General features: G+C 41.9%; 1 protein-coding gene across 4 annotated transcripts in view; it reads right to left on the bottom strand.

Moving 5' to 3' along the window:
• Window positions 1-20922, bottom strand: part of Tjp2 (tight junction protein 2) — a 120260-nt gene that overhangs the window by 14022 nt on the left and 85316 nt on the right. For all 4 annotated transcript variants that reach the window (XM_070035703.1, XM_070035700.1, XM_070035702.1 and 1 more), the window contains 11 exons: window positions 16913-17016; window positions 15960-16113; window positions 13600-13708; window positions 13365-13498; window positions 11786-11852; window positions 10794-10944; window positions 6008-6116; window positions 4432-4642; window positions 2921-3108; window positions 1412-1507; window positions 374-453 (listed from right to left, as the gene is read on the bottom strand). In XM_070035703.1, coding sequence (XP_069891804.1) covers window positions 374-453; window positions 1412-1507; window positions 2921-3108; window positions 4432-4642; window positions 6008-6116; window positions 10794-10944; window positions 11786-11852; window positions 13365-13498; window positions 13600-13708; window positions 15960-16113; window positions 16913-17016 — 1403 coding nt within the window. The remainder of the gene's footprint in view (window positions 1-373; window positions 454-1411; window positions 1508-2920; window positions 3109-4431; window positions 4643-6007; window positions 6117-10793; window positions 10945-11785; window positions 11853-13364; window positions 13499-13599; window positions 13709-15959; window positions 16114-16912; window positions 17017-20922) is intronic.

Genomic DNA, 20922 nt, shown 5'->3' with positions numbered 1-20922 from the left:
GTGTATATATACACATGTATGGTAAAGTTTAATTTATAAATATATAAATGTATAGGTAGGTACATACATACTATACATAAGTATATTTAGGATTTGGTACTGAGTGGTATTCTAGGCATTTATCAAAGGTCTAGAATTTGCCTCACCCCAAATGAGGGGAAAACTATAATTAACAGGTTATTTGGTACAACATTGAGAATTCTGGAAAAAACAAAACCTGATTGCCACAGACACAGTGAGATGGCTCTTTTTTGCATAAACAATTAACATTTATGATGATCAGAATTGAGATTCTACTCTAAAAGACACAAGACACTGGCAAAGCATGATCCCTTTTGTTCTAATAACATGGACTTTGGATGATTTTCCTCACCTGCTCAATTATTTGCCTCACGGTATTTAATCGAACAACTCCATTAGGTTTCTCAGATCCTGCATCTTTCGGTTCCGTCTCTGCAAAAGCAAAACTATGGCTAAATAATGGGGGAGTGGGAGGGGTGTGAAAATCAATGACAACCAAAGGCTCTAACTTAACTTCAGTACAGTAATGGCACATCCGGGATTAGAGGACTCGTGGGGGCAGTGGGGAAGATTTACAGCACTCAGTGTTTTATGTATAAAACCCAGTGTCTTGTGCATGCCAGGCAAGAGCTTTCTACCACAGAGGTACACCAGGCCTGTTTAACTAATTCTAACCATGAAGAAATGATTAAGCCAGGCCAACAGGGGTCAATTCTATGAGTCAACTGGTTTGCAGTCTGTAACTTGTCCCAAGTTATTTAGGAAAAGATGGGGACCAGAACGATTTAACAGAAATCATTAAAAAAAAAAGAGAAAGAAAGAAAAACAAACCTGAAATATCAACTGTATAATCACTCTTTGTACCCCGAATTGAAAACAAAAAGAGTTAAAAGAGGATATAATAGGGATCACTGGGGGAAAAAATGTTAAATTTTTGTATAAAATACTAACTATACTAAATACTAATTTATTTAGTATCTATAATTATACTTCTGCTAAATACAGGTTGAATTTCCTTGATCAGAAATGCTTAAAGCCAGGCGCCGGTGGCTCATGCCTATAATCCTAGCTACTCAGGAGGCTGAGATCTGAAGATCAAGGTTCTGAGCCAGACCAAGCAGTAAAGTCCATGAGACTCTTATCTCCAATAAACCACCAGAAAATGAGAAGTGGCACTGTGGCTCAAGTGGTAGAGAGCTAGGCCTTGAGCTGAAGAGCTGAGGGACAGCACCCAGGCCAAGTTCAAGCCCCACCACAACCAAAAAAAAAAGGCTTGAATATGTGTAGTACTGCATGCCTGTCATCTCAGCATTACTCTTTCAATGTTTCTAGGTGTTAAGTTTTTCAAAGCGAATACTTTCAGAGAAATACATCATTGGCAGACACTCACTAGCAGTTTGGAAGAAGTCTGGTAACTCATTTGCCAACTTCTCCATGGCTATATCAGCAATGGGGCCAAAAAGGACCACCGGTCTCTTGAAACCAGCTGCAATGAGAAAACAAAGGTCATGAACAGACATATACGCTAGTTTTACTACTTCTTTCCCTATTTGGATCCGCTTTCTGTTTTCCTCTTGCCTTATTGCTTATGCTAGGAATTCTGATACTATGTTGAAGAGGGATAGAGAGAATGGGCATCCTTGTCTCATTCCAGATTTTAGGGCAAATGGCTTTTGTTTTTTGCCATTAAGCATAATGCTAGCTATAGGTTTGTCACACATAGCCTTTATTATACTGAGGAGTGTTCCATGGATTCCTAGCTTCTCCATAAAGGGGTGTGGGATCTTATCAAAAGCCTTTTCTGCATCTGTTGAGATGATCATGTGGTTTTTGTCCTTATTTCTGTTGATGGAGCTCAAATAGTATAATCTTGTAGAAAAACCAAGTCAAAGCCCAACAAAATCAACATCAGAAAATGGGTGCATTCAAGAGGAGGCCAAGAGGACAAGGCTAGAAGAATGAAGGGGGTAAGGAGGGGAGAATGCAGTCAAGAATGGACTGTAGGAAGTGGTGCTCTAGCTCAAGTGGTAGAACACTCAACATGAACTAAAGAGCTGAGGAACAGCATCCAAGCCTAGAGTTCAAGCTTCACAACTGATCAAAAAAAACAAAAACAAAAACAAAAACAGCGGATTGTATATATCACAAAATTAAGAAAAGTAGAGAAAGGGTAGGTCAAAGAAGGGTGAGAATATTGAAGCATTCATAAACCGCTTTGTTAAATGGCATCTCCCTATGTACTACTACATAAAAGGTAATTTTAAAAATAAGTTCAAAAAAAAGATAATATGCATTCAGAAGAAAATAAAAAGCAAAAGTATTATATAGGCTTTTAAAAATCACCCAAATAAATAAATGATTAAGATTGCATTTTTCCACCCTAGTTCTTTTCTAAGAAATATGCTTTCAATACCCAGCCAGGGTCTGGTGTGGCTCCTGGAAATCCTAGCTATTCAGGAGTTTGAAATCTGAGGATTATGGTTCAAAGTCAGCTGAGGCAAACAAATATAAGAGACTCCTATCTCCAATTTCCCAGCAAAAAGCTGAATGCAGAGGTATGGTTCAAGTGGTAGAATGCCCTCCTTGAGCAGAAAAGCCAAGAGAGAGCTTAAGGCTATGAGCTCAAGCCCAAGTACTGGTATATATACACAAATAAAAAGTAAGTAACATATCCTAATCATTTATAAAACTTTGCTGTGGGTAACATACAAAAACTTTGGAACTTGGTATTAAATAATTTTTTTTAGGTTGTAGACATTTGCTTCCGTTTGAAGCATCTGGAGAGCTCATTTTTTTGTAAGGCTCCTTGTTCAAATGATTCTAACAATATACCCCACTTTTTAAGGAGATGATGTGGGAAAATGGGGGGCCCCTGCCTTGCCCCACATGGCTTCCTCACCTTCTCTCAACAATACCCTCTCGTAAGCTGGGAATTTGGTGCTCACAGACACCAGAGCTGTTAAGTCTTCCCGACTCTTCCTCAGGTTCTTCTTCACCCCCGACCTCTGGCCACGCATCCTCCAGAAGTCGGCCCTGTCCCCAGCATTGTCTTTCTGGGCATTCTGGACACTAGCCATTTGTTCCGCTCTGAGAAGAAAAACACCATGGGAAGTGAGTTCTAAAGCCGGGATATGGAGCACATGTGCATGCCATCACTTGGATTAGGGAAGATTTCAGAGAGGGAAACTTGGCATCTTCTACTTCTCAATTAAGAGGCAGAAGGGTGGGGCCCCTATGAAATGCACCAGAAGTAGCTCAGCACTTCGTATGCTGTATTTGGCTCATTTGATAGATATACAGTGTGAGAAAGGTTGTCTTTTCTATCCATGTGGGTTGCTTAAAAGTTCCTGCTTTGACCTAGTGGCTAGGCTCTTGTTGATTACTCTGCTTTAGGATAAAGAAGAATTCTGGGAATGTAACATTTTATCTTAACTGGTGGTTCCAAGATGGAATTAAGATACACCTCCTAAGACACATCTCAAGAGGTTTAAGAATAGCAGGCCAGTTGCCGGTGGCTCACGCCTGTAATCCTAGCTACTCAGGAGGCTGAGATCTGAGGATCGCGGTTCAAAGCCAGCCCAGGCAGGAAAGTCCGTGAGACTCTTATCTCCAATAAACCACCAGAAAACCAGAAGTGGTGCTGTGGCTCAAGCGGCAGAGCGCTTTCCTTGAGCTGAAGAGCACAGGGACAGCGCCCAGGCCCAGAGTTCAAGTCCCACGACTGACCAAAAAAAAAGAATAGCAGAGAGTATGTTATGAGACTGCTTGTGCACTATTAATCTGCCTTTGAAATCTTTTAACCATCACTTTATATAAATACATCTGAAACCACTTCAAACCAGCCAATCACAACCTCAACTCAACCAATCTGAGCAGAGGGGTGGGGCCTGCCGCATTAGGGACAAATAAGAAACACACTGCGGGTTCTTCTGTGTGCTTGCTTGCCAGATTTCTGATTGATAGCACACCCTTCTGCAGAAGTAAATTTTGCTCTGTTGAGACAATTCTTTGTTTTTGTGTCTATGAGACTTTGGTGGTTCTTGGAGAATATAGTTATAATAATAGGTATAAGTAAGTACACTGGGAACTCCTAAAACATAAGCCATCTTTTCCAGCTTCCATGTGGCCACCAGGCAGCAAGCATTCCCTGGAGGGCATAAGTGTCTCTGTAGAATGAGCACTGAAGGAAAGCTTATGTGGATTGCGCATGGTGGCGAAAAATTGTCACATACAGCCAAGTGCAGCCACCTCCCTGGGATGCTAAGTATGACAAACCAGCTGTAGCTATTAGTTCCAGGTCCTCTCGATAAGAGAACTGTTTATGAAGTCACGTGTGATTTCCGATTGGCCATTGCTTTTTGCTGGGAGAAGAGTCTGAGAGTGTGTGGAACTGCGTAATGAGACCCATACCGACTTTTGTTGGGGATTAAGCCTTTCTCCAATTCATTTCCAATCCTCACGGCCAGCCAGTAGCCCAGCTTGCCGTCATACAGGGTGTCCACCACACGGAAGATCTCCCCCCTGGTGAAGGCCAAGCTCTGTGGAGTCTCCTTCTCACACTCAAAGTGGCTTCTTATGAAAAACGAGTCCCCTCTGCCACAGGCCAGGATGTCTCTATACACTGAAAGGCAAAAGCACAGTTTGGAGCATTTGGCTGAGCTGAAGATCTTTGCTGTGTTACCGGCTTCTCCCGTCTCCGATCCGATCACCCCCTCCTGCCTCTCTCCATGCAGTAATCTCAGTGCAGAGATTTTACGAGAATCGTGACTCCAACAGAAAGAAGGTCCAAAACTAACATCATATCTGACTGGGTATCAAGTGTGCAAATATTTGGTGAAACATTATTCTAGGTGTTTATGGGAAAATGTTTTCTGGATGAGATTAATGTTATAGAGTAAGTAAAACAGAGTGCCCTCTCTAACAAGGGTAGGCCTCATCCAAGCAACTATAGGCCTGAATAGAACAAAAGCCAGGCTATGAGTCCTTGGTGTCTTATTAAAGCCACTCTCAGCACATTGCTACAGGCCTGGGCTGTGGTGGATTACTCTCAGGCCAGAGACAACAATCCTTCCTACCTAACAGCCTTTTAACTAGGATGTCAGTTTTCTTTTTTCTTCCCTTTGTACTACACTCTCAGCTCTCCTGGTTCTCAGGCCTTCCGTTTCTCTCAGAACTAACCATCAGCTCTGCTGAGCCTTCTTCATCCTAAGAACTCATCTGTAGATCTGTGATTTCCCGTCTTCCATGACCATGCCAGTCAATCCCTCGTAAGTGTATGTCTCCTATTGGTTCCCTAGCTCTTACTGGTTCTGCTTCTATACAGAACTCTAGCGAACAGAGCTGCCAATTAACCCTCTGAAACAACAGGAAATAAACTTGCAACCCACCCCACTTTCCAGACAGAATAAGGCCCAGAAAGGGTAAGGTTTACAGTTGGAGCTATCAGCTACACTTGTCATATGAAAACTTAATAGAGGAAGTGGCACTGTAGCTCTAGTGGTAGAGCACTATCCTTGAGCTGAAGAGCTGAGGGACAGCGCTCAGGCCCAGAGTTCAAGCCCCATGATCGACAAAAAAAAAAAAAAATAATAATAATCTCGAAAATTTAATAGAAACTTCAGGCAGAACTTGAAGACACATATCATTGTTTAGAAAAGCAGATGGGCTCCAATTCACTCAACTTGTGAAATTACTTCAATAAATAAACACTTTTGTACCAAGTTTAAGGCACCCAAATTTTCTCCATAAGAAAATATAAATAAATAAAAATAATTATATGTAATATAATCCATTATATATAATTATATAATATAATCAATTATATATGGATACATTATATTATATATAATAATTACACAATTACATCATATAATTATTATTATCAATCATAATTTATACACACACCTCGACCTGTTCTTTCAGCTCAAGAAATCTCTTTTATTCTTTCCACCTCCCCCAAGGAAAGTAAATAACGAAACTTGCTTACCATCAGCGCGGCTCTGAGCCAGGATGCTCACCATTTCACCTTTGGGGATTTCTAACAGGTAGAGAACAGCATCCTCCCGTACCAGCCCTCTGAAGTCCTGTGTGTTTACCTGACAGGAAAGGAAAACAGGAATAAAGAGAGAGACAAAGAGAGATGATCACAAAATGCTACCTGAGCTTTTTGTTTATTTTCACCAGGGCCTTTCCCAAAGCAAAATGAGGATGTAGCCAAAGTCTAGTGTCTCTACTGAAACCCTTTCCAGCACCTGCTGCAGGCCTGAGCTATGTGGCCACCGCTCCACCTTCCCGCCTCCCAGCTCTGACAATCACCTCCCATAGGATAAACCTTTGAGCCAGGGTTTTGTAACTGGATCATGTAAGGCAAACATTGGTCAGTGTTTGTCTCCCTCTCTTTGAATCCGCCCAGAGGTGGTCAAGGAGGTAATATATAAGTGTGAACCCAATGACGGTAACATAATAGGGGTTCTGGGGCTCATGGTAAACAGACCTAGCACAATACTTTTCATAAGTGATTCAAATAAATCAGCAAATAGAGATCCTGAATAATCTTACTATTATCCTATAATTCAACCAAGGGTGTTTAATGCCAGGTATGAAGGTATAGACCTGTAATTCTAGCATTCAGGAGGCTGAAGCTGGAGGACTGAGAGTTTGAGACCAGACTGTTTACATAAAACCTTGAGCTGGTAGCTCACGCCTGTAATCCTAGCTACTCAGGAAGCTGAGATCTGAGGATCAAAGTTCTAAGCCAGCCTGGGCAGGAAAATCCATGAGGCTCTTATCTCCAATTAACCACCAGAAAACTAGAAGTGGTGCTATACTTCAAAGGGGTAGAGCTCTAGCTATGAGCAAAAAGAGCTCAGGGATAGCACCAAGGCCCCAAGTTCAAGCCCCACAACTCCCAAAACAAACAAAAAAATAAACTTGCTTTACACACACATACACACACACACACACACACACACACACACACACACACACAGCCACATCAAAATCTGAAGTGTGTAACAAGTGTTTGTGAAGTTGAAAGCATTAGTCTTACATGTATGGCTGATACACACAGGCTTACACGACCAAGCCTCTGACTCCACCCTTATTTCTGGCAAGAAGCCCCCATATTTACTCCACAGAGATTAAACATTATAAATAGCTTTAGGAAAATGACTTATCAGAGCCAGCAAGATCAGAAGGTATCATGAAGACGCTTGACAATCCTAATTCTGTACCTTTAAATTCATTTTAGAGCCAGGCACTCCTGGCTTTCTTTTGTAATCCTAGCTACATCAGGAAGTGGAACATGAGAGGACCATGATTCTAGGCCAGTCTGGACAAAAAGTCCAGGAGACTCTACCTGAAACTACCTCACAAGAGTAAGTTTTAAAATCAAAGATTTGTCAGTGGATCAAAGGATCTGAGCAGACACATTCCCCCATACTCAGTTTCAGCCTACTGCCTCATACATTAGTGTTCAACAGGGCAACACAGGACAGATAAAAATTTACAAGATCTACACTGGGCACTGGTAGCTCACGCCTGTAATCCCAGCTACCCAAGAGGCTGAGTTTGAAGCCACTCTGGGCAGGAAAGTCTGTGAGACTTTTATCTCCAATTAATTACCCAAAAAACCAGAAGTAGAATGGTGGCTCAAAGTGGTAGAGCTCTTAACTTTGTGTACAAAAGCTCAGGGACAGTGCCCAGGCCCTGAGTTCAAACCCCACAATTGACAACAAACAAACAAAAAACAGCTTTTGAGATTTCGCGCACGCGTGTGCATGCGTGCGTGCGTGTGTGTGTGTGTGTGTGTGTGTGCCCTGAGATTCTTTTTCTCAAGGCTAGCACTCTGCCACTTAAGCCACAGAGCCACTTGCAGCTTTTTCTGAGCAGTTTATTGGAGATAAGAGTCTCAAAGACTTTCCAGCTTCCAGTGGTTTCAAACTTTGATCCTCAGCTCTCAGCCTCATGAGTGAGTAGTAAGGATTACAGGTGTGAGCCACCAGTACCCAGCTTGACTTTTTTTTGTTGGTGCTGTTAATCAAACTAATAAAAATATTGGCAAAAGGTCAAGAATCACATGATTATCGCTACAGATGCAGAAAAGGCCTTTGACAAAATTCAACATTCATTCATGCTAAAAGCTCTGGAGAAAATAGGAATAGAAGGAACATTTCTAAAAACAATAAAAGCCATTTATGACAGACCAATAGCCAATATTATACTTAATGGGGAAAAGCTACAACCAATTCTCCTAAAATCAGGAACAAGGCAAGGATGCCCACTGTCTCCACTCCTCTTCAATATAGTCCTAGAACCCTTAGCCAGGGCAATAAGGCAAGAAAAAGAACATTAAAGGGATCCGCATAGGGAAAGAAGAAGTTAAACTATCCCTTTTTGCAGACGACATGATACTATACCTCCACGATCCCAAAAACTCCATCCCCAAACTCTTAGAAATCATAAATCACTTCGGCAAAATAGCAGGATACAAAATAAACCCACAAAAATCAGTTGCCTTCCTATACACTGATAATGTACAGGAAGAGAGGGAAATAAAGGGAGCAACCCCATTCACAATAACCTCCCGAAAAATAAAATATTTAGGAATTAACCTAACCAAAGATGTAAAAGAACTATTTAATGAGAACTACAAAAAGTTAAAGAAAGAAATTGCAGAAGACACTAGGAAATGGAAAGACCTCCCATGCTCCTGGATAGGCCGACTTAATATAGTAAAGATGGTAATACTTCCAAAACTAATATACAAATTCAACGCAATTCCTATTAAAATCCCAATGACGTACATCACTGAAATACAGAAAACAGTCCAAAAATTCGTATGGAACAACAAAAGACCTAGAATAGCCAAAACAATTCTAGGGGATAAAGACAATATGGGAGGGCTATCCATGCTGAACTTCAAACTCTACTACAGAGCTATAATAACAAAGACAGCATGGTACTGGCACAAAAACAGACCCGAAGACCAATGGAACAGAATAGAAGATCCAGAAATAAATCCACAGGCCTACAGCCAGCTGATATTCGACAAAGGAGCCAAAGACATACAATGGAAGAAACACAGCCTCTTCAACCGCTGGTGCTGGGAAAACTGGGCAGCCACATGCAGAAAACTAAAAGTGGACCCCAGCCTATCACCATGCACCAACATCAATTCAAAATGGATTAAAGACCTTAACATTAAACCTGAATCTCTGAAACTACTGCAGGACAGAGTAGGAGAGACACTTGAACTAATAGGCACAGGAAGGAACTTCCTGAACAGAGTCCCAGGGTCACAACAAATTGGAGAGAGACTCGACAAATGGGACTACCTTAAAATAAAAAGCTTCTGCACAGATAAAGCTATCGCAACCAAGCTAGAAAGACAACCAACTAATTGGGAAAAAATATTTACCAGCAATATATCAGACAAGGGGTTAACATCCTGTATATACAGGGAACTCAAGAAACTAATCCCTCCCAAACCTAACAAACCAATTACTAAATGGGCAAGGGAACTAAAGAGGGACTTCTCAAATGAAGAAATAAAAATGGCAAAGAAACACATGAGGAAATGTTCATCATCCCTGGTGGTGAAGGAAATGCAAATAAAGACAACCCTGAGATACCACCTTACCCCAGTCAGAATGTCCCACATCCACAAATCAGCCAACAACAAATGCTGGAGGGGATGTGGAGAACGAGGAACGCTATTACACTGCTGGTGGGAATGTACACTCATACAACCACTTTGGAAAGCAGTCTGGAGGGTCCTTAGAAAGCTAAAGATTGACCTCCCTTACGACCCAGTCATACCACTTCTAGGCATCTACCCTGAACAACAGGAACCAATATACAAGGACACGTGCACCTCCATGTTTATTGCAGCACTGTTCGCAATAGCTAGGATATGGAAACAACCTAGATGCCCCACCACAGATGAATGGATCCAAAAATTGTGGTATCTATACACAATGGAATATTATGCAGCCATTAGAAATGACAAAATAATGGCATTTGCAGGGAAATGGATGGAGCTAGAAGGAATCCTGTTGAGCGAGGTAAGCCAAGAACGAAGAGACAAACAGTACATGGTCTCCCTGATAAGTGGATGATAAATCCAAAATGTTAGGTGATATGACAAAACTAACAGGACTTTAGAAACAAAGAACTCCCACTCATCTGGTCGAACCACTACTAAATATCCCCATGCTGCTGATCACATATATGGTATATAACATATGAGCACCGTTATATATTACAGACTGTGATAGACAATTTGCTTCAGGAAAGTTAGAATGAACTTGTGACTTTAAATGAGCATCATTATTCCACAATACTGTGAATTTCCGGAAATTATGTAATCACTTAATCACAATCAAAAAAAAAAAAAAAAAAGAACCTTGGGGGAGGGAGGGAGGGAGGGAGGGGATGGTAGGGGGAAAACAATGGAGGGGGTAACAATGTTCAAGAGGAAGTGTACTCATTACCTCACTCATGTAACTGTAACCCTCTGTATAGTATCTTTACAATTAAAAAAATTAAAAAAAAATATTGGCAAGAGTTTTAAACTCTATAAATTGCTACAGACATAGGAATGAGTTTGGGGCTCTAAAACGGACAAAGCAGGACCCATTGGAGGGATATGGAGCCCTTAAACTGGACATCCACCAACTTGCAGTCTGTCTCCTTTCAGAGGCTAGACCACCTTCACATCCTTTCTGCAAAAATACCTAGACAGCTCCAGAAAGGGGCTGTGCTTTCCTTACCTTCAGAATCTGGTCTCCTTCTTGAAGGCCTTCCTGCTCTGCTGAGGTTCCCTCCTGAATGCCAGCCACAAATATCCCCACGTCATTGCCGCCAGCCAGCCGCAGGCCCACACTTTCTCCCTTCTTGAACCTCACCATCTTGGTGTTAGGGCTGTGGGGCGTTTGGTTTCAGGAAAGGAGAATGAGATTGTTTATAAAAAGGGGAATGCACATGCGCAGATGAGAGATCTGATTCCTTCCATCCCTAGATAGATTTATAGTTCAGCAAGCTCTCGAGTTTTTCGCATCTATTCTTTAGCCTTATCTTCCTGGGACAGAGTGATGAGGGTCAGCAGTCTCACGTAATGTGAGTAGTAATTAGTAAAGAAGGAGAAATCGATAATAACCCGCGTCACTGAGAGAGTAAATTCAGGGCGAGTTTTTAGGCTAACATCTAGCGATATATCAGACTCTCAGCTTATGATTCTTCCAGGGCAAAGTCCATCAGCACTCACAGGCCTTTGTCAAATAAAGACCCTGCTCAGATCCAAGCCCTAATCCATCAGCCGCCCTGACAGTGACCCAGGGCTCACTCACAAGTGCACAGCTCTGCTGCCACGCCCCTCTCTCCCTACCATACTCCACACCTCTTGTCTCTGTGGTCACTACAGAGGCGCTGTGGGCAAGAATACTTGACCAATAAGGACAGCTACATATCTGGCCAATGCAAATATTCAAAGAGCATTCACAAGTAGCCAGCCAAGAGGAGAAGCACAGAAAACATTAACATCACGAAGTTCATGCACTGCCACATTTTTGCTTTTCTCTCCAAATGATTTCTTTCATATGAACAGTAGCAATAGACTTTGGGTTAGGATAGTTTATTAGGAAATCACTATCTGTGAGTTTAAAAGGAGGCAGCATTCTTTTGGATTTCAGTTAAGGAGATGAGCTAGATAGAAAGGGGAGTGGGGAAGGGGGCGGGAAGAAGAGTAAGAGATGATAGTACCTACCCATATATTGCTTCATCTTCAGGACTAGGCCGAAGGAAAGTTCTTGGGGCTGCTCTGGGTTGAGGAACTGTGGATGAAAAACCATTTAATGTGAATGAGCATGTCCCTCACAGTGTAGTTTGCCTATCATGAAGGAGGTCCTGGGCTCAATCCCCAGCACTGCAAAGGAGAGGAAAAACAAGACAGCTGCCTATCTTCTCAACATGGACTAGCAGAAGCTTGTTTGTAAATAGTCAGGAGCTGTGACTTACACCTGTAATCCTAGCTAATTGGGAGGCAGAGACTGAAGTAGAGTAATTCAGGGCTAACACGGGCACAAAACGTTTGTGAGGCTCTATCTTGATCGATGGCAGAACACGGTGGCACATATCTGCCATCTCAGGAACAAAGGAAAACACAACTAAGAGAATGGCCAGCCTAGAGGTAGAAAGAATCTATCCTGATAATAACCAGTACAACAAGGTACTGGTAAGAGTGTCTCAAAAGTGAGGTATTAGGGGGCTGGGAAGGTGGTTCAGTGGTAGAGCACTTGCCTTGCATGCATGAGGCCCTGGGTTCGATTCCTCAGCACCACATAAGCAAAAAGAAAAAAGCCGGAAGTGGCGCTGTGGCTCAAGTGGTAGAGCGCTAGCCTTGAACTGAAGAGCTGAGGGACAGCGCCCAGGTCCAGAGTTCAGGCCCAATGACCGGACTCCCCCCCCCCAAAAAAAAAGTGAGGTACTAGGCCCTGAGTTCAAATTCCAGTACAGCAAAAAAAAAAGGCTGGTAAAATCCACAAAAATTATGTACCTTATTCTATTTACATGTTTATACATCAAACAAACAAAAAGAGAAATCTTCCAAAATACAAGATACACAAGCATAAGAAGTTAGTATTTTATATAACTAGAAAAATCATGTAACAACACTATTCTGTTCATGTGTAAATATTTATGTAAAAAATTTCAGGGTGATGCGAGCAGAGTTATGGCGACAAAGTAGGGATCATTGATGGAGGACAAAAGAACTAACTCACAGCTAGGTGCTGGTGGCTCATGCCTGTAATCCTAGCTACTCAGGAGGCTGAGATCTGAGAATCATGGTTCAAAACCAGCGTGAGCAGGAAAGTCTGTGAGACTCTTATCTCCAGAAAACCTGAAGTGGAGCTATGGCTCAAAGTAGTAGCGCTCCAGCCTTGAACAAAAAAAGCCCAGGGACAGTACCCAGGCACTGAGTTCAAGCCCCATGACTGACCCCAAAAATAACAAAAAGCAAAAAAACTCAACAAATCTATCAAATGGTGATCAATTCTAATGGCATGTAGAATTGTATTTATATAAAAAAGGAGGCCCTGTTCCATTTTAAGAATTATTTTTATCACCTATTATTTTATATATACATTATATTTATATATACATTATATATACATTAAAAATTTCTCTCTCTCCCTCTCCTTCCAACATATCCAACATATACTTCTCAACTCTCCTTTTGCAAATGGGTGGTCCTGGTGATTTTATGTCTAACTTGTACAAGGCCTCAGGTTCAATCCCCAATACTCCACCGCCCCCCAAAATAAAAGAACAGTCAAAAGTCTCACTTGGGGGGTCCTCTTGGTATCTGGATTCCTTGTTATTCTCTGCAGCAACAGCAGCTGTGATATCCCCCACAGACTTGAACGGGGTGGGAGTGGCTCCCATCTTGGACAGTCTGTTTGGTGTGTCCTCCCTTGAACTGAAGCACAGGCGCATTAATGCCTCAGGGGTTACACCTGCAAGTACGTATGCGTTTGCACTCACTGCGATGTGTCTAAGAGAAAATTCGCATCATCTCACCTCGGCTTTTCCTTCAGCTTCTCATTGGAAGAATGGTAATCATAATCAGAATACTGGTGACGTCTCTCCTCCGGAGAAAAGGATCGGTTTGACTCTATCTCTGAGATATCTAGTTTCAAAAATAAAGACTTTTTAATATAATACTTAAGACATTACCAGGCAGGATACTGATCCCTGGAGAGGAGACATGGGAAATGAAAATAAACAGGCAAAATGTGCTATTAGTCTAATAATCCTTACTTCCCCTGGAGTAGGGAAAAAATAAAGAAAGGTAACTTTAAGAAAATGGCACTAATAGAGAAGGCAAATTTAGAATTTTTTACATTTCTCTTTTTCTTTTGCCCCATGCATTGGGCCACAATCTACCTATTCTAGGCTTTCCGTCATAGCTAGGTAGATCGGCAATTACTTCCAGCTATGAGTCAAGAAGGGCGATCTCACAAACTGTCCTGCCCAGGCTAGCCTTAAACAGTGATCCTCCTGACCTCAGCTACCCAAGCACTGGATGACAGGCATGAGCCACCAGAACCCGGCTATAGGCTCTTTTACCTCTGCTTTCTTTCCTTCCAAGCTGGTACTGAAAGGTAACAGTCATCCTTCAGTATCTGTGAAGAGATGGTTCTAAAGACTATTCCCTAACCCCAACTCACAGATGCCGAAGTCCTTTCTATAAAACGGCATCATAATTTGTCTATCATCTTCCACATTCTCCTGCATACTTTGATTCATTTCTTCTTTTTACTTTGATTCATTTCTGAATCACTTACAATACATCATACAATGTAAATGGTATGGAGGTAGTTATGCTATATTGTTTGCAAATAATGACAAGTAGTCTTGAACAATGAGCATTCATTAGAAAGACTACCTGTGAACTGGCAGGAGGCTACAAGGACATGTGTGTACATCACTTCAAGGCTTAGCATCCCACATAGTCAAGTTCTACCTTTGGAACTCTCTGGATCTTCTTCCTTCCCCTTCCCCCAAATATTTTTTAACAGTGGTTGGCTGAATCCTCCAGAGATGTAGAACTCAAAAGTTGTGGAGCTCAGCTACACTGGCCATATGCAGATTCACTCATCCTTACCAATTACATCAGTGCATCTCAAATTTCAATATGTGTTCATCTAGGGATCTACTTAAAACATAGCTGTTTATAAATTCTTAAAAAAGATATATCAATAATAATTGGGTACTGATGTGTCATAGCTATAATCCTAGCTACTCAGGAGGCTGATCTGCAGATCCCACTTTGAAGCTATCCCAGCTGACAAATCCAAGAGACTCTTATATCCACTTAACTGGCAAAATGTCAGAAGTCATGGTGTGGGCTCACATAGGAGAATACCAGCCTTGAGCTGAGAAAGCTAAGGCGCTGAGTTTAAGCTTCAGTACACACATAAACATCAACAAAAACCTGTTTGAAAGCTTAAGAGCTGCACGGTGCTTAGTGGCTCAGGCCTGTCATCCTAGCTACTCAGGAGGCTGAGATCTGAGCATCACAGTTCAAAGCCAGCCCAGGCAGGAAAGTTTATGAGACTCTTATCTCCAATAAATTACAAAAAAAGCCAGAAGTGGAGCTGTGGCTAGCCTTGAGCAAAAGAAGCACAAGGACAGAGCTAGGCTCTGAGTTCAATCCCCAGGACTGACCCCCAAAAAAGCTTAAGAGCTTACTATTTACTTAACTTTCCTGCAGGAAGACAATTGATTGTAGATGGTTATAAAGGATATAAGTACTTGTTATTGGCAACTTTTTAAAATGCCAATAAAGTTAATGTTAAAGTTAAAATGCTCTCCCATGTTATAATGCATGTTCAAGTAATATAGCTTTTAGAAGAGGAGAGGTGACCTGGATTACTAACCAATGGATATCACAATTTTCAGTCATTTCAAATGACAATTGCTATCTCCAACATTGTCTTCTTTTTGTTGAAAATATCAATACTTAGGCTTTTTAAAGATTTACATAAATTTATTTAAGAATAAGCAACTAGGAAATGTAAAAATAGCATGGTTATGTTCTTGGGATGGCTCACACATATATTATTTACCAACAAGTTTTGCTTTCTGTGGCCTAATTATGATAAGTCCTTTGGGATTCCCCAAGCGCTTTGAGAATTTCATACTGAAAATCTAATTTCAATAGACACCTTAATAAGCGAACAACCACGGGCCACTTCTCTGCTGGAATTAAAGTTTAAAAGGAAGGAAGGCTTGCAGAGAAAATTTAATCTGCAACTGAGTGGTTTACTTAAGAGAGACAAGGCCACAGTCCTCTGACTTCTAGCTAATCATCCATCCAGCCTCCTCCTGCCCTTCCTTCCTCCCTCTCCCCTTCCCCTTCTCCCTCTCCTCCTCACCTTCTATCTCTGAGTCACTGTCATTTAGTGAGGGGATGTTGATTAGAGTCTGCTTGCTGTCTCTCAACACCACCAGCTGAAGTTTCCCTCTGGATTTTTCTATCAGTTTTCGAGCATCCGTTAAAGATATGTTCTCAGTGACGGTCCCATTGATCTGTAGTTATGAACAACAATAAGGTTCCATGTGGTACAACCATTCACAGCCCAGTAGAAAATGCCTATTTCCCCTCTGTAAAACTTCCAAGGCTTTGCTCAGATACTCCAACATGAACTTCAACTGAATACCAATCCATTGCCCTTGAAATTAAATACTGCCCCACATGCCTGGATCCCAAACACAGGTGAGAAAGAGTGACAGTGCACTTAAGTTACCCTGTTAATTTATTTAACTTCCAAGCCCAAGACAATAGCTTGGTTTACTACTGGAACATGTTTCCTGACCAGAGAGGTTTACAGAAGCCATTAAATATTCATCATTCATATTCTAACAGCTGTCTCATCTTCCCTTAGCTTAGGAAATAGAAGCCTAAACTTTAAATAAACAACAAAGACAAAAGTATTCCGTGGGAGTTACTGATTGTTGTTGGTGTGTTGGTGTGTGTGTGTGTGTGTGTGTGTGTGTGTGTGTGTGTGTGTCTGTGTGTGTGTTTAATTCAATTAGTAGAATGCCCAGGTCTGGTTTCATCTTCTTCTCTTTCTTTTTCTTTTGGTGGAGCTGGGGACTAGCCAGTGCTTCATACATACTAGGCAATCATAGGTCTGGTCTTTCTGATAAAACAAACAAACAAAAAACCAACCCCAAAACCTCACCAGGCTGCTCTTCCTGGCCTCTGCTTTGCTACTGAGCTCCCATATTACTGCAGCTATGCTTTCCTATATTGGTGCTTCAATGTGGAAATCTAGACTAGGACCACATGCACACACACACTTGCTCTGTGACCTTATCCACTCACCTTCAGTATAATGTCTCCTTCATGAAGGTTGCCGTCTTTAGTTGCCAGACCCGTTCTGGTCATTTCCTTGATGAAGATCTGACTCCCCAGGCGGAGGCCATACTCTAGGAGACATCAAATGCACACGTACGCCATCAACTTGTTCAGAAAACTTAGCCTGGCTTTTCAGACTAAAATCCTATCTGCAAATTTAATTTTGCATATGGGACATTGTGTAATACCACTGACTTGGGGGCTTCAAAATTGTCAACATCATTTAAAAAATAATAGAAGAGGAAAGCACAGGATTAAATAGGCATTAAAAAAAAATAATAATGCAACCAGGTGCCTGTGGCTCCCATCTGTAATCCTAACCATGCAGGAGGCTGAAATCTGAGGATCATGGTTCAAAGACAGCCCAGGCAAGAAAGTCCATGAAACTCTTATCTCCAATAAACTACTCAAAAAGCCAGAAGTGGAACTGTGGCCCAAGTGGTAGAGCTCTCAGCCTGAGCAAAAGAATCTCAGGGACAGTTCCCAGGCTCAGAGTTCAAGCCCCAGGACTGGCACAGAATTAATAATAATGATGATGATGCACAAACCATGATTAGATGAACAGGAGAGTGGGGGTGAGATGAATTCCATTATTCTAGAGTAATTTCAAAATGAACTGCACTCTATTAATTGTGATCACAATCGCAATGGAGAATGGCATTCTTGTCCTTGAGATTTTATTCCCGGTAAGAGGTAACTCCCTGCAATTCACTTTCAAGGGCTCTCAAAGGAACCATTGTGTGAGAAAACACAAGGAGTGGGGGTAGACAGAAAAGAAAACCTGAGAAAGAGGAAGAGAAACACAGCAAATGCAGCAAATCATTCCCAACAGATAAAACTCTGTCTAAAGGCTCCACGGGTGTGTGCTATGAGATGAACATTTTTCAAATGAAATGTTGGAGTGGGTAGAATCAACCCATCACATCCTCAAAGGCTCGGCTGGCAAGAAGGCTGCCCACAGGCAGGCCTGCTCATCTGTATCGACTTACACTGTGGGTCAGACCCTGAAAGTCAGGGTAAGCCAGGTAAAGCAATCAGTTAAGCACTGACCCTCGCAGTGTGCAATGGTTTAAACACTTTGTTCTCACAAAAGAATACTGAGTTTACTGGGGAATCCGTGTGTTCCAGAATCTTTGGTACTCTTCAGACTACTCTCATTTTACTTATTAAACCTATGAAAATACATTTTAAACATGGATGGAGGTGACTTTAGGAAGGTCATCCCGGCAGGTGTGAAAACAAGCCCATGCAAAGGGTAAAAAAGTGCAGCAGTGGAGCACATTGGACACTGAAGAAAGTGAACTGTACAACTCATGGGTGGAGAGGGGAGGGACCTGGAGAGAATGAAGGAATAGAACACACTGCATGAGAGGAAATTTACTAATTACCTGACTCATGTAATTGTAGTCCCTCTGTAGATCACCTCTATACTAAAAATAAAGTGATTAATAAAAGAAAAAAATCTTGTAATCTGCCAGGCACCAGTGGCTCACACCTGTAGTCCTAGCCACTCAGGAGGCTAAGATCTGAGAATCATAGTTTGAAGCCAACCCGGGCAGAAAAGTCCATGAAACTCTATCTCTAATTAATCAACACAAGCCAGAAGTGGAGGCATGGCTCAAGAGGTAGGTTCCAGCCCTGAGCAGAAAAAGCTCAGAAAGCATACATGGAACTAGGTTTGAGTTCTAGTACCAGTACACACATGCATACACAAAGAAAAGAGAGAGAAAGAGAGTGGGGGGAAGGAAGAGCAGAAAGGAAGGAAGGAAGGAAGGAAGGAAGGAAGGAAGGAAGAAAGGAAGGAAGGAAGGTCTTGTAATTAAACAAGGTAACTTAGGAAAGTTGTGAAGTAAATTTAATAACTTATACTTGTTAGAAGTCATCTTACCCCAATGATAAAAAGTAGGCACATACCCCCTTCTACATACACACATCTTAGGAAGCAGAAAATTAAAAACTGAAGGGGATAAGGACTTCTCCTTCCATGAATACTGATGCCCTTCTTCCAGATAGGTTCATGCCCGGGACAGTGGGCTGGGACAAGTCTAACTTACCTATGTTGCTATACTGCCCTTATCCTCTTAAAAACTTCATTCGTGGGATAGAGGGGTAAGAATGAATGAGATACAGTGCAAACATGTGGAAAAGCAATAATGAAATGCTCCCTGTATGACTGATGTAAGCTAATTTAAGAGTAAATAAACTCTCACTATAATGTTTGCAAACAGATTTACTGGTATTTATGTGGGTATCTTTTAAAGGAAAAAAGTAGCCAGGTGCTGGTGGCTCATACCAATAATCCTAGTTACCCAGGAGGAGATCTGAGGGTTGTAGTTCAAAGCCAGCCCAGGAAGGAAAGTCTGTGAGACTCTTATTTCCAATTAACCCCAAAAACCTGCAAGTGGAGTTGTGGCTATAGTAGTAAGTGCCTGAGCAAAAGAGCTCAGGAACAGTGCCAGGCTTTGAGTTCAAGCCACAGTACTGGCACACATGTGTGCGTACACACATACACACACACACACACACACACACACAGAGGAAAAGAGTAAACTTGACTGACCAACTTTTAAGACTTAAGATTCCACATGAAGTCCTTATACCTCCTACATTCTCCTCAGAGATGTCACAATCTCAACTTTCACCTTTTTTCCCCCTGAGCCGGGACTCCAGGTATCCCATTACTGATTTCCTTGGGTTATTGTTGGGTTATTTCAATAGAGACCTCTTTATATAACTCAGCTCTTCAAGAAAAGAAACCCTCTCCCTTGTCAGGTTATTTAAAATGCAAATTCCCAAACTAAAAAAGCAAAGAGTCATTCACTTGGCATTCTTTATCTTTATCTTTTTTCTCTTTCTCCTGCTCTTTATCATTGCTTCTTCTTGGAAGAAAAGCAATTAGAAAACAAAAGGTATATCACCAAGAATTTTAAAAGTCAGAAGATAAGAACTGATGCTAGTATTCCTAGCTCAGCACTAGGCTCAAAAGCCCGGTCCATTCATCTCCCTGCTTCAGATCCACTGCTCCCAAGGGATGGAGCTGAAATTCCAGCTCCATCACTGACTACATTCCAGCCCTGGGCAAGCTGCTACCCTGGTCTGTGTCTGAGAATCTTCACTTGTGAACTCTGAGTGCTAACAGCTTGCAGGTGCTTCCTGGGACTGGCACAGGATTAAATGAGTCCAAGGATAAAGGATTACAGCACAAGACAGGAGGACTGGGCCAGCCTCCACCTCCTCCAGGATATACCCCAATGAAGTCTCCTAAAGCACCACTTGTTGTGAACAATACATTTACTCAGCCTTGTCCTTGACACAGACACAAACTCAATCAAGACAGGCTGGAACACTGCCTGCTATCCTGGTTTCTCCAACTTAAGATGCATCAAGCTCATGGGGAGAGCATGTTATTTAACACGTGTACATTCTAGGGACCCACCCAGTGTGTTCTGATTAAAGGGGGGAGAGACTGAGGCCTGAAATCTGTGTTCTGATTGGGGGAGGGGTGAGGGAAGAGGGTGAGAATCTTCACAAGTATCCAATTAATAAACGACTTTGAGAACCACTACCTAGAGACACAACGTTGCACAACTTCTGTGCTTCACTCTCATAGAAAAAAAGATGCAAGAGATTAAAAGAGCTCCCTTTTAATGTGAGGGGTTCCAGTCAATGCCCCACGCATCTTAAGATGCCAGGTCAGAGCTAGCCCAGCATATCTTCTTAGAAGCCAGATCAGGGTGCAACTTCTGTGCCTCAGTCTCATAGAAAAAAATAAAATAAATAAATAACGCGGTCTCTCCTGATGTGGCTGTGAGGATTAAATAAGCCAATAGGAGCCAGGCATCAAATGTCCAGCCAATAGGAGCCACGCATCAAATGTCCAGCCAATAGGAGCCAGGCATCAAATGCCCAGCCAATAGGGGCCAGGCATCAAATGCCCAGCCAATAGGGGCCAGGCATTCAGATTCGACGCCAGCTCA

Source organism: Dipodomys merriami, unplaced genomic scaffold (assembly GCF_024711535.1).
Source record: "Dipodomys merriami isolate MVZ:Mamm:240054 unplaced genomic scaffold, mDipMer1.0.p SCAF_26, whole genome shotgun sequence".
In the NCBI taxonomy this organism is placed as follows: domain Eukaryota; kingdom Metazoa; phylum Chordata; class Mammalia; order Rodentia; family Heteromyidae; genus Dipodomys; species Dipodomys merriami.
Note: the sequence above shows the minus strand (reverse complement) of the source record. Positions and strands in the feature narration are given on the sequence as shown.